Consider the following 13,566-nt stretch of genomic DNA (forward strand, 5'->3'; position numbering starts at 1 on the left):
AGCGCCCCCTGGGCGCAGGGTTTCTGCCCGGCAGACGAATTCAGCAGGGTTGAGCCCCTGGGAGGTCTCAGCCCTGCAAATGCCCGTGAAATATAACCACAAAAACAGCAACGAAATACTATTTCCCCAGGGGCTGATGCTCTGGATATCAGCAGCTGTAATTCCCACCCTGGCTTGCAGCAGCAGGAAATATCCCGTAAATCAGCGACACTTCCCTCTGGCTGGAACCTGTGCGAGGAATGAGCAGGCAGCCCTTCGCCCAGCAGCTGCTGTTTGCAAGGTGTGAATCAGGATCAGAAATCCTGATGGGAGAGAGGAAATGGTGTGGACAGATTGCGGGGCAGGATGAGCAGAACCACACTCTCCCTGATTGAATTTTGGGTGAATTTTAACTCTCTGTGTATTTTTATGCTTGGATTACAGATCCGTTCACACAGAACTGCGAGTGCTGGGGTGTTGTCTCAGATGCTGCACCCCCTCAGTACGTCACAATAAATTGATGCAGACTTGTGGTTTGCATATTATTAAATAAAACCCACGTTATTCCAGGAACCATCCAGCCCTGGGGGGAGTCTTATCACCCATTTGGAGAAGGGCAACTGCAAACCTGCCATGGGCCGGGGGGCCTTTCACCTGGAAGCTCAGTTTAATGCACAAAAATACATCTTATTCCCCAGGGATAAAAACTGGCTGCAGACTCAGAAAATAGTGAATTATGGGAAGAGATTTTGCTGTGGCCCCAACCCAAGTTCCCTTTTCTCCCCATCTCTCCGATTTCTGCGCAAGTCGCTTTCTGGTTCCCTGCCTCAGTTTCCCCATTGGTGATGGGGGGATTTCCTCCCCCTGGCTGGGTGCCTGCCCGTGCCGGGGTTCCCTGCAGAGCACCGCAACCCCTGCCAGAAGAAATCTGCTAAAAGGATGGTTTGGCATCATGTATTTAACTAGAGATTCTCTCCAAACAAATGACACAATCATCCTCTCTCCTGTAGCCCCCTTTCAGCACTGGAAGGTGCTGGAAGGTCTCCCCGGAGCCTTCTCTTCTCCAGGCTGCACACCCCCAACTCTCTCAGCCTGTCCTCGCACGGGAGCTGCTCCAGCCTCGGACCATCTCCGTGGCTCCTCTGGCCCCGCTCCAGCAGCTCCGTGTCTGTCCTGAGCTGAGGACCCCAGAGCTGGGGGCAGCACCCCAGGGGGGGTCTCACCAGAGCGGAGCAGAGGGTGACAATCCCCTCCCTAGCCCTGCTGCTCTCGCTGCTGGGGATGCCCCCAGGACACGGGGGGGTTCTGGGCTGTGAGTGCACACTGCTGGGTCGTGTTCAGCTTCTCATCACCTAACATCCCCAAATCCTTCTCCTCAGAGCTACCCTTGTCATCCAGGAACAAAGCAGTTCCCATTCTCCCTCAGGTTCTCCCGTTTTGTTCGGGGAGGCTTTGGGATGCTGAGGTACCCAGAACCGTGCACAGATTCAACCCATCTGCCCCACTCATCCCAGTCCACTGCAACGTCCCCTGCAAAGGGTTCTCCCAGCACAGGGACATCCCACAGCTGTTGCTTCCAGGAACATCAAGGGAGGTTCACACACATAGCGGGACTAACCCAGCAAGGATTGACAATATTTGCCCATGTTGGGTTCTCCAAAGGAAGGGCTGGGTCCAGCGCATGCCTGGTGGCCATAAAAAGGTGCAACCATTGCCACCTTGGGCTCATCCAGACATTGGAGCTGCCACCGCCAGCCATGAAGCTCTTTGTGTTGCTGCTCCTCTGCCGTGAGTACCCCTGCTCCCACCCCACAGGACGAGGCAGTGGGGAGAGCCCAGCGCTCACAACTTCTCCCCATAAAGCTGGGGAGGGTGAAAATGCATAGGTTTGCTCCAGGGGTGGGATGGGAAGTTGCTTTTCCTGATGCTCCTAACCCCTCCATCTCCAGTTGCAGGCCTGGCCCCCGCCAGCTGCAGCTTGCTGCAGTTTGGTTCAATGATTAAACTCAAGACTGGGAGATCGGTGCAGTCCTACTTGGGTTACGGCTGCTACTGCGGCGTGGGGGGATCCAAACAACCACTGGATGCCACCGACAGGTAAGTCAGGACGTGGCAAAGGCAAGGTGGATGTCCCCAGCTCTCCTTGTCCCCCTCTCCCCAGGAACAGCGAGGGGAATGCTTGCCCCTGCTCCTGGGAGCTGAGATACCAACACAAAACCACTTGCTCATCATTAACACCTCTGGGAAGTAGCAGCAGGACGTTTCTCACAGGGGTTGTGCACTGCCAGACGTCCATGACCGTGGTGTCATTCCTGCCCTGACCAAACCTCTCGTTCTCCCAGGTGCTGCCATGCCCACGACTGCTGTTACAGGAGGCTGACTTCCTTGAGCTGCAATCCCAAGCTGGTCACCTACAAATACACCGTCTTGGGAAGTCAGATCGTCTGCGGTAAGAGCCGGTGCGGGGTCCAACCACAACCACCCACGCTCCCAGGGGACCCATCTTCTGATTCGTTCTTTAGACCATCTTGGCTGGGAAGGGGATGGAAATGAGGGGAAAGTGCCAGGAATAGGGCAAACATTTATCTGCTAGGACTGGGGTGAAGTTTAGAGCTCAGAGAGCTCCCAAAGGAGGGGTCTTGCCCTTCTGGAGAGGACAAATACGGAGGGTTGGAGGTGACCCTCCATCGTGGATGGGGACCTGGCACTGCTGTCCCCATGTCCCCACAGCAAATTCTGCTGTTGGTGGGCTAGCGGATCAAAACAAAGCACTTCTGTAATCAAAACAAACACCCATACACACAAAGGGATATAAATTAAACTAAAAGGTCCCTCCAGGGCCCTGCGTGGCTCCTGGCCAGGCAGCTCCACACACCAGAGGTACGGCGAGGACTACCCCAGACACCCCAAACTCAGCGTGGGGGCTGCAAACGACAGCAGGAACCACCCAGAAAACATCCCCTGACTCTCCCACCCTCCACCTGACTCCATCCCCCCTCAAATTTTATTCCAGAATCGGGGACTTCGTGCCAGAGACAGAGCTGCGAGTGCGACCGGCGGGCGGCAGAGTGCTTCCAAAGGACAGCCAAGACCTACAACAGTGTCTACAAGAATTACCCCAACATTCTGTGCAAGGGCCTAACTCCCTCCTGCTAGACACGCCAGGCTCAAAACCCGAAGCAAACAGTCTAAAGTGGGGAGTTTTTCTGCCTTCCCCCAGGCAGGCAGGGCACGGCCTGGCCCTGCTGAGACAAAATGGCGCCTGGGGCCTGTCACCGGAGCACAGAGGGCTTCAGACAGCCCCTCCTCCTGATTAAATAAACCACAGACATTGAGAATCACAGAAATCAGAGAATCCCTCCAAATAAAAGTACATTTTCTAAAGCAATTTCTAAAGACCGCCCAGTGTCGTGTTGGTGTTTTGGGGGTCGATGGCGGAAGGGGGAGGAAACGGCGCGGAGCTTCAGGGCTGATTTTCTGAGGTAAATATTTATGCGCACACACAGTTTTGCATCATTTTCTTAAAAAACATTTATGGGAAGTGACTTTTGAGCAGCCAATCGGTAAATCTTAAAAGCTTCAGAGGAAAAAAAACCCAAACAATGAACAGAAACAGCGACCGGGGGCTGTGCCCTGACCTCAAACCTGGCTCCCCTCAGGGGCTTGGCCACCACAAAGCCCCAACCTGCTCTTAATGATGATTTAAGCAATTAATACTCACACGGGGAAGCATGGTGGCGGTGGTCTCAGGGGTTTGGGGTGTTTTTTGCACCCCATCTCCAGCAAGTCCTGGCAGTTCTCCTCCAGCCGCAGCTCCCTGCAACTCCCTGCAGCCCCCTCGTCCTTCCCCACAGCTGGGCACCATCAGTAATTAGCCCTAATGAGCACCTAACGAGCCAGGGCCAGCTGCCCCTCACACCTCAGCATCGATGGAGGCTCCTCCAGTTTTAATGCCATCTCCAGAGATGTGTCCTGTGCCCCTGCAGAGGGAGGGGGTCTAAAACAAAGGGGTTTTCAGGGTATTTTGAGTTTCTGCCTGACTCCATTAAGCATTTCATCAGGAGCGACATCCCTACCCCTTCCCCAGCTTCCTACAGTAAATGTGTCTTTGGAACACTGAAACGCTCATTTCTCCTTTTACTCATTTTCTGGGGGCACCCAAGGGCTGTGGGATGAGAGGAGAGCGCTGGGAGGGAGCTGCCGAAGCCGATGCTGCCCTCTAAGGTCTGTGCCTGCAAACAGGCTCTGCTCCGGAGCAGCAAGAACGACCCCACAGCTCAGCACCAGCATAAATCATCTCCATTTTAGACGACACTGGAAAATAAACATCATGACCCGATTTCCCCCACTTTTAGCTAAGTTTCTGTGAAAGCCAGCAGGTGAACGTACACCCCACAGCCAGATCGCGTGCCCAGAAGGGTTGGGGTTTTGCAGACTCGTTAAATTAATCCGAAAGTTTTGCCTTTAACCCGCAGCATGCCCTGTACATGACTCCATTCGCACAGTTCAGCTGGCACATCTTTGCAGCCTTTATTGCACTCAGCATCCAAAACCAGAGGAGGTTTGGTGATGGACGCAGGTGCCCTGCTCAGAATCTGGAGGGGGAAAGGAAAGGAAAACTCTTGTGTAGTTCCATCAGACTCCAACAGAGACCGATGGTGCCTTCCGAGAGCACTGCCGGTGTGGATACCATGGATGATGTGACCTCTGCTGATGAGGCGAAGCTGTTGTTAAATAAACCAAAAAGCACCCCTCCAGAAAGGAACGAGGTACAGCAGAGACAGCAGAGTAGCACAAAGCCCTCCTGTACATGGTAAGGCCAAGACATGCTTACGGACAGCAGAAAAAAAAGTGGCTAAATGCTTAAAACTTTCAGCTAACTGAACTCCTTACCTGCAGGGGCAGGATTTGGAAAAAAATAAGTCTGGGAAAGACATTGGTGGTAGACAGGATGCAGGGAAAGCAGCTTTCTACATTGTCCTGCCGTGTACTCACCTCAAAAAGGCCTGCAGTGACGCCAACGCAGCCGGAGCACTCTGCCCACTTGTGACCCTCCAAGATGTAAGCTAGCAGCTAGGAACAAACAGTGATCTTCCCCAAATACCAAGGGAACGTGAGAGCTTGTTGTCCCATGACTGCATAGGATGAAGCACAGTTAGCTCCACCAAAGAGTAAACACGAGATCATGAATCATGATGTTGCTCTTCTCTTGTTTCTCGTCTCCCTTCGTCCCGCAAGGAAAATCCACGGCCTGTTTACAAAGCAAATTCTCTGTACAAAAGCGAGTCCCCTGAGGAACGCTGCATAAGGATTCTTTAGAAAAAAGTACACATCGTAAGGGCAGGTGGAAATTTCAACAGCTAACAGAAAAATCTAGAACAGCCAAAATGAAAATGTTAACACCTTTGGTTACAAGTTTTTGCAGGTGCAAAGCTATCCTGGCAAAAATAAAGAGAATTTGACTGGTCTGACAAGATTTACGAGCACAGCACACTAAGAGTTTGTTTTAATCGTATTCCACTTGGAAATCAAAGCATTTTCAGCCACGTATTTGGTTATCAGAGGCCATGAGCTGAAGGTCAGCCTCCCTCCCTCCTGCTTAAGACGTGTTGCTGTTGCAGCCCCACATCCCTGGACAGGACAAGGTTAGGTTCTGCAGGTCCCTTCACACCCACAGAAGCTCCGATTCCTCTGTGCTGGCTACAGACAACTGCCTTCACAGCTCTCCAGGCCTGACGCAACAATAATCCTCCTATCAGCTCTGGCTCGGCAAGACGAAAAAGCAATTCATTGAGAACAAACATCTTACTTGTAGAGTATAACTGCAAATTCTTACTATCTTCTTCAAACTTGCGGAACACACCCACCTTTCAAATCAAAATACATCTGGGCAAGACTATGCTATGCTTGCTGTCTTCAGCTCATCACACCGGCGAAGTGACTCGCACTTTCTCCCCTTTAAGCTATGACTTGCCCTTCTTTCCATCACTGTAAAGGTGACTGTTTTGGGGAAAAAGAATTCCCGGAAGCAACATTGCTAACAACAGGCTATCCAAGGTTGGCATAAAATGCATTTTACCAAAGTAATTTTTTCACTTTAAGAGTAGTACTGTGAATTCAAGGCTCATCCATGCTCTTCCTACCTGTGAAATACTACTCAGGCTTCCCTCCACAGCGGTTACTCACACCTACCCCGGCACTTAGAGCAGCACTTAACACGCTGCTGCACCTGCCAGACACTGTGCTCTACCATAAAGCATAAGAGCTGCTCTGCATTACTTTTTTATTTCCACCAAGCTCACTACAGGAACCAAAGTAACTTCTTTAACAGCATTAAAGTCTGTTCTCCTACACCACCAGTAAAGTAGAGCTCCTTTCTTTTTGTTCTTCAAATGCTCTTGATAAACAGCAGCAGAGCATATGAAGAAGTACTAGCTCAGATCTTGGCAGTACAGTCAAAAAAGGCATTTATATTTCCATGCTGATTTGGAAACTTCAGAGAATGCACAGGATTTTTTCAAAAGCAACGTTCCTTACTTTCAAAAAAATCTGTTCTGTCTCTGCCCTGGCTGATGAGGTGTCTCCTGTTATCTACTGTATGTTTAAGTGCACATGCGCCTTCTTCAAGCTTAGTGCTTGATACAAGTCCAAAAACCTGAGTGAAGCTGAAACCCTGTAAACCATAAATCGAGGGCCAAGTCCCACAGTCCTTACACTTCAGCTCAAATTCCCAGTCCTAGAGTGGAAAGCATCACAGGGTTCAAGCTGTACGTTCTACGGTACTTGGTGACCTTACCAAAGAGGAATTTAAGATGAAAAAAATCCTACCCAGGATAAAGCTTGATTTATGAAGAGTGAAGTAGGCAGGGTTCCCAGAGAACACTGCTACTTGGAAGCCTGTTTCCAGGACTCTTCATCCTTTGGTTATACTAATTTCATTTGGAGACTGACAACTAACTATCAAGTTTCTGGCTTGGACTAAAGCTCTGGAGTAGTCCAAAAGCTCCAGAGTATGGCAAAGGAGATGAGATTCCAGATGTCCAAGTAACAACACTCAACAGAAATCTCACGCCTGCTCATGTCGCATTTTACAACCTCATTAGACATCACCAGATCCGATGAATTGGCTCTGTGGTCTCGGGAGTCCACTGGAATTAGTTTTTTGGGTTTTTTTTTGTTTGTTTTTTTTTTTCTTTCTCCACAGGTCTTAATAGCTAGCAGACGAGCTGATCTCAAACCTAAGTGAGTATGGACACAGCAATCCCATTCTCCCTTCATGTATTTATCACTTCTCAAACAGCCCAGTGCAACACAAGCAGTTCTAGTTAGATTAAAACTTATCACTGCGTTCTTGCTTGGGAAAGAAAAGAGGAATGTCATGTTTCATACAGTGTTGGCTGACACACTTAGCTTTGGAAAGGATTCCGGGATTCTCTTCCCATACCTTATTTAAAATTAAATAGAGAAAAAAAAAACCCAACATGTTCCTGAGAACTGTTAAGCTTTCCCTGACAGGAAGGTAAAATAAAGCTCCCCCAAGCACAGCCAAGTAAAAAATTGCTATTAAAAGAATAAGAAAATACTCTAAGCACATCAAGAGATGTCAAAGCAAATCCGACACTGCTGAGTGAGGAAAAGATTCTTACCTTCATCTAACTCCAAATTTATAAAGCCAACTCTCTACTTTTTGTGAAATTCAAACAACTCTTCTCACACACAGGTTGATGCAGAATTACTGAATAACCGTTTGCCCCACAACCAAAGAAGCAGAAGTTCACATGTACTTAGAGATCTCCACAGAAACAGACTTTAAGACCACAATGGGTGCTTGGAATTTGCTTAAGGGGAATTTTGGCTTCATCAGTTTTATTTGCTTTTCTCGCCAGAGCACTCAGAACACATTCAGTCATATGTTCAGAGCTGCCACGGCCTTCACCACGGTGACGTGGTTGGTTGAGTCCGTCTCTCTGCTGCTGCTGTCTGCACAGTTACTCTTGTTGGCCAAGAACTTTTGTCGGTGCCTTTCTTCCTGCCGCTTCTTCTTCTCTAGCCGCTGCTGTTCCTTCTTTTGTTTTTTAGATACCTGAAAAGGAAAGATGAAAACACAAAAGTTGAAAACACACTTTTTTCTGCTCAGTTGGGGAAAAATAATACACTGGAAAGGAGACAAGCAAATATCAAAACAGCTGCCAGAGAATGTTTATTCCAAACGACTGATGGGGACTTTATTTTGTGTCATTTTGAGAACAGTGCCACATGTCATTAATAAATGTTTGTATCAGAGAAGTCACAGCTGTAGCAGTAACAAAGTCTGGTAAGTGGAAGCTCTTTTTAATTCAAAGGAGAAGGTAGTTGCTGATTAAGCAATCCTAAGCATTCCCCTAATCATTAAAGGACGTGCAAATCACTGCCAAACCACCCTTCACACACCTTTGTGTTTCTGCTAGCTCGATCCTCTTCATCGGATCTAGTCTGTCCTTCGTTGTTTTCTATTTCATGTTGATGCAAGCTCTGATTTCCAAAGATTCTTGAACCAGTTCCGTTTTCCTCCTGCAGAGTTCTGCTGGACGATTTCTGATCTTTGCTCTGGGGATCAGGCTGCTCCTCAGCACCTGCCAACAACAGAAGTTTTTCTCAGACACGCTCTACCCAGAAGCTGTCTCAGTGTCATTTCCTACTTCCAGACTTTCTAGAAAAGTGTTTTTTTTTTCAGAAGCTGGATTGAACCTGCCTTCACTAATAACCTTCCTGAGCAGAGAAAGGCTGAGGCGGCAGCACAGCCAACAGCAAGCTTCAGCTGCTCCTGTCATAGAATCATAAAATCATTAAGGTTGGAAAAGACCTCAAGGATCATCAAGTCCAACCCAACACCACCTAACTCACTAAACCATGTCTCTAAGCACCACATCTACACTGTCCCCGCTGAACTGCTGTTTGCAGTGAACACTAACATCACACAGTGTTCTTCTGAAGCACCAGGTGACACACTCCACTTACTCATTCTTTCCACTTCGTTCACTTGAAAGATGGCAAATATTGCAGATTCTATATTGTAGTCTTCCATTTCCAGAATCCGGCTTACCAACTCAATGTCCTGTCCGCAAGAGGAGAAAGATAACACCGAAGAGAGTTTCAAATCACCGACATACATTCATTTAACAGCCATCTGCACCGCTGAGAGGGGCTTGCTGTCTGCTTTTGTGACCTTTCAATCAGCCCGTATTCAATTTCTGAACAAGGTGAGGGAGAAAATCTTAAAATCCCGAAGATATCAGGAAAACGGAACACGTTTCAGCATAGCTGTTTCACTCTTGACCCCTTCTAGTCTATGCATTTGCACAGTGCGAGCAGCAATCAGCAGGACCCACCCAGGCTGTCCAGGAACAACAGCTACAACTCACAGAGTATCTAGTCTTTTGGGATGTCCAACTAGAGACATCCTCAAAGGATTTCAGATTTTACAGAATTTGTCTCAAAGTCAATTTTCTAAGAGATTGCAAGACAAACTTTCCAAAATTATTAGGTGTCCACACAGCGTATGTATTTCATCTGCACTTCAGGGTTGAGTCAAGGATGAAATGCATTCTTATTTGTGGCTGCGGTACTGAAATTATCCAAGATGAGTATTTTTTAGAATTCTTCAGGATGAAATGCATTCTTATTTGTGGCTGTGGTACTGAAACTATCCAAGATGAGTATTTTTTAGAATTCTTCCCAAGGCTACATTCATGTATCAAGAAAGTCTGAACATTAAGCACGAAAGGGCTGCTCAATACTTACTGAACACCCCGTCGCATCACACACTTTTTCTATTGCATCCTCCATTCCAACTTCAATCTCATCTTCAGAGTTGCCCTTCTGAGGCTTCACTTCCTCCTCCTTATTTGAATCATTTTTGCAAAGCATCTGCAAGAAAAGCGAAGCCCAGCAGATCACACAAGCATGCAGGAATTTCATCACACACCGTAAAAAAATCTGACCTCATCATAGATTTAATTATTACGGCACACTTCTCTCACAAATATCCTGTGTCAAAACATCTTGGAAATTGTATAACTTCCATCATCACTGACACGGTTTCCCACAGCTCCTACACTACTGAGGAAGCTCTCACATACTATAAGATCATGCATGCCAATAAACAATCATTGGTTTTTGAGGCAGGGTATTTTTTTTTTTTTTTTACGATGCCACACATTGCACAGTTGCATGCAGACAGAGCACAGCTTACTCCTTAACAGGAAAAAGTGCGATATGATGAGGACTGTTGTATCCAGCTGTTGCATTTCCCTCTCTTTCCTGCCTTCCCTTTGTTTTTGCATTCGAGGTGCATGAGTATGTAATTTAGAGGGGTTGCTTCAGGACATCTCCAGCCCACATTACAGCATCAGATTCGGGGTTGATTTTCAGCCCAGTAATTTAAACACTTCACAGCCTGCCTCAAGAGAGCAGGCAGTACTAGTTACAGTCACCTCAGGGGCTTTTCTATCCCCAGCATGACACAGGGACCAAACTCTTTTCTCAATCTCAATGCAAATGAGAAAGGAAATCAACCAGTAACATTCCTCTGTTCTATTTATCACCCACAGCCAGCTCAGGTCGCCTGTCATAACCAACCTCCATCTGAAGGTACGCTGGAGCTTCAGAATCGTCGTCGATTCTCCTCACGCTGTCGTAGTGCTCTCCGTAACGATACGCAATATGAAGTTCCCTCACATTGTTTTTGTCCGTGCCCCGAATCTAAATGAAACAAATAATCGCAAATGAAGATTTGGAATCAAACTCAGCACTGTATTTTTCAAAGTACTGTTTTTTTTAAACAATGATAAACACTGCGATCAGACACAAAGTATGTAGCTACTGACGCATCTTTAAACAGGAAACATTGACCTAATAATCCAGATGTGCCTCCAGTAACAACAGAGCTTCTGTTTCAACAATAATGTTTAAAAACCAGATAGACAATGTTGGTCAGTTACATCATAACAAACAAAACATGGTGTGAAAATATTTAGGTGGAAAAATCAAAACTATTTTCTAAACTTCCCAGAGGAGCTGTTAGTTTTCTGATCATCCTCCCAGACCCAATTTCAGTGACAGCTCCCATTCAATTACTTTTTCCCCTCAAATATGAGGACAAAAAGAGTCTGTTTGAGTTGTAACCACAGTGGAAACAGCCACCCAGAGTAAGTTTTGTTCTGCAGCTGGGACAAGATGCTGTTTTAACAGTTAGCATCCAAAGTGGATATGTCTGTATGATGGATTAGTGGTTCCAGTGCCCCACTGTCAGAGGAAACCACGCCACAGTCCTTTCTAGAAGCTGATTAAGCACTGCCTGAAGGTTTTGAAACTTCTTCCCTCTTCTGCCCAGTCCAGAACCTCATTTCTCCAACTGTCAGAAACCTTCTCATTCCAAATCCCACACAGAACCAATGGAGTTTCACTCAGCACACTGCAGGGACTGCCCTGCTATACCTTCACTTCCATGTTCCTGAACCTTATCATACAGGTTTCCTTAAGCCTGGCTCAAATACATATGAGAAAAGTCACCTATAGTCTGATATTCAGGAGAGAGAAACATATCAATGAAGCTAGAGCTTACAACCAAACCAAAGCATGCTGCTCTGCCCCCACACACTTATGTTTCATGCACTCATTATTTTCTTTCAGTCCCTCTCCTCCTAGCTGAAGTGTTTTCCTTCGAGGCTGAAAAAGCAAGCGCAGCTCCACATCACGCCAAGCTGACTACAGCTACCGACCGCTCTCTTTAAATAGATCAGGAAGTCTCAACACTATTTGTATCCACCAGCTAAAATTAGGCCAAAATACAGAAGTTTTGTTTCTCACCTGCCACAGTGGAGCGTTAAGCTGATGAATAACCACATTCATCTGATTGTTCCTTGCAAAGGCCACAATAGCATCGTTGCCAGCAAAGGTACCAGGCTTTGCCAAATTGGTAACTAAAGGAAAAAACATTCAGAAGAGTTGGAAACCTATTTTCTGACACTTCCAAAAGCACCGGAGGGATAGCGAGTAACTAAATTTCAACACAAGCACAAGAAATTCTGGAAAAGAAATCCCAACTGTGAATCAGTGACTGCTGAGGCAAGAATTTGGCAGCAACAGAAGTTAATGTGTCTTAAACAACCAGAGAAACCTCCAAAAAACGCAGTACACCCTTAGATTATGCAAGGCTGTCAGCTTTGCATTAGCTCAGAAGGAAGAGTGCCACATGCTAGACGACCAAACCGTTTTCATGCATCAACTGCATGGTACTTGGCACACCCTCGAAGCTATTAGAACAAAGGCTGTAGTGGTCTCTGCTTTGGATCTTCCCCTGGGTTACCAACAGGAAATATCAAGTGTCATGGAGAAACCCACTCAACACTCAGCAGTACTCAAGGAGAGATAGACAATTTTTGCAAGTTCCTTTTGAAAACATCAAATTTTCTCTCCTTGCCTTTTTTTGCCTCTTTCCTTCTCCAAGTTTCTCCTAAATTTTAAAAATTGCCAAGAGAAATATAACTGAATTTTAATAGCCCACCTTTCTACAGAAACATAACAGAGGGAAATGTAAACTCACTGTTTCTAAAAACTAGAGAGGAGCCCTAACATAGTTCTGAGATGAGGAACTGTTTAGTAAGTAAGTGCTCAAATGAGATGTAATCACATTACACAACGACCCCTTCCATTAACATCCTATGGAGCCCATACCGTGTTTCTCAAAGGGCACATCATCCTCCACAAAAGGCTCAAAGTCCTCCCGCTGCTTTATCATGTAATCCACTGTTTCCTGGCGATGTCTGAGGTGGTTTCGTGAATGCCCCTCCAGTTGGTCACCGAGGGCCCGAAATAAGCAATTGCTGCCGAGAAGTGCAAGTTAGTGTGTCAGAAACATAGCTAACGGCTACACCATTAAACCAACAACTGGCATAGCAGCAGAAAGAATATGGTGTTAACTGGAAAGCAAAAGGGCTGCACTCTTTCTGCCCAGGAAGTTCAACAAGGATATGAATGTGAAGAAGCACCTATTCCCTGTGCTTTGAACGGCTGCTGAATTAGAAGAAATGCAGGCAGGAACATAAGATTTTGGGTGAACATGTCATCGGCTCCAACAGGGTAAGTCAAGAGCAGTAACAGTGCTGGGCCAAACTGTCTTAAACTGACACTGAGACAAATGATATAAGGGAAAAAAAACCCCAACCCAATAGTCTACTTTAAGTTAACTTTAACCCACGACATCTACTAAGCAATTTCTCAGCAGGCCTGTCTAATGCTCCTTTCTTCCAATACTTACAGACATTCCTACCACTCAGCAGGACAGTGGAGCCCTCAGCCCTGCCAGCGATCCAGCCTGGAACCAGCAGAGCCCTCAGACCAGCGGGTGACGGCCCAAGAGACCCATCAGCCCGAGGGGACACAGGCCCCGCACAACCACAGAGCAGAGCCCCCTGCTCCCTGCGGGATACAGCAGGGAAACCCTCACCCCTGCGGAGCACTGCCCCACTCAACCCCGCGGGGAAAGTCTCAGCCCCCGGGGACAGGAGACCCCGGGAGAGAGACCCGGCGCGGCGCTCACCCATCGCC

General features: G+C 47.2%; 2 protein-coding genes across 2 annotated transcripts; one reads left to right on the forward strand and one right to left on the reverse strand.

Moving 5' to 3' along the window:
• Positions 1-1,736: 1,736 nt before the first annotated feature.
• On the forward strand, positions 1,737-3,135 carry LOC104463519 (group IIE secretory phospholipase A2-like). The gene is made up of 4 exons (XM_010075890.1): positions 1,737-1,767; positions 1,929-2,076; positions 2,322-2,428; positions 2,993-3,135. Exons 1-4 carry the CDS (start codon positions 1,737-1,739, stop codon positions 3,133-3,135), a joined length of 429 nt encoding a protein of 142 aa, XP_010074192.1.
• A 4,750-nt stretch (positions 3,136-7,885) lies between these two features.
• Positions 7,886-12,842, reverse strand: OTUD3 (OTU deubiquitinase 3; the record flags this gene model as incomplete). The annotated part of the gene is made up of 7 exons (XM_010075893.1): positions 7,886-8,062; positions 8,410-8,591; positions 8,977-9,073; positions 9,760-9,885; positions 10,597-10,719; positions 11,827-11,939; positions 12,694-12,842. Coding segments are annotated over 7 exons (967 nt in total), but the record flags the coding sequence as incomplete, so codon positions are not given.
• Between the last annotated feature and the right edge of the window lie 724 nt (positions 12,843-13,566).

The sequence above is a fragment of the Pterocles gutturalis genome, unplaced genomic scaffold (assembly GCF_000699245.1).
Source record: "Pterocles gutturalis isolate BGI_N339 unplaced genomic scaffold, ASM69924v1 scaffold3008, whole genome shotgun sequence".
NCBI lineage: Eukaryota > Metazoa > Chordata > Aves > Pterocliformes > Pteroclidae > Pterocles > Pterocles gutturalis.

Excerpts from the sequence above, each read along its gene's own strand:
- LOC104463519 (XM_010075890.1), top strand. The coding sequence starts at position 1,737 with ATGAAGCTCTTTGTGTTGCTGCTCCTCTGCC. Across the intron at positions 1,768-1,928 it reads TGTGTTGCTGCTCCTCTGCC|TTGCAGGCCTGGCCCCCGCC; the intron begins GTGAGTACCCCT and ends CTCCATCTCCAG. Across the intron at positions 2,077-2,321 it reads CCACTGGATGCCACCGACAG|GTGCTGCCATGCCCACGACT; the intron begins GTAAGTCAGGAC and ends TCGTTCTCCCAG.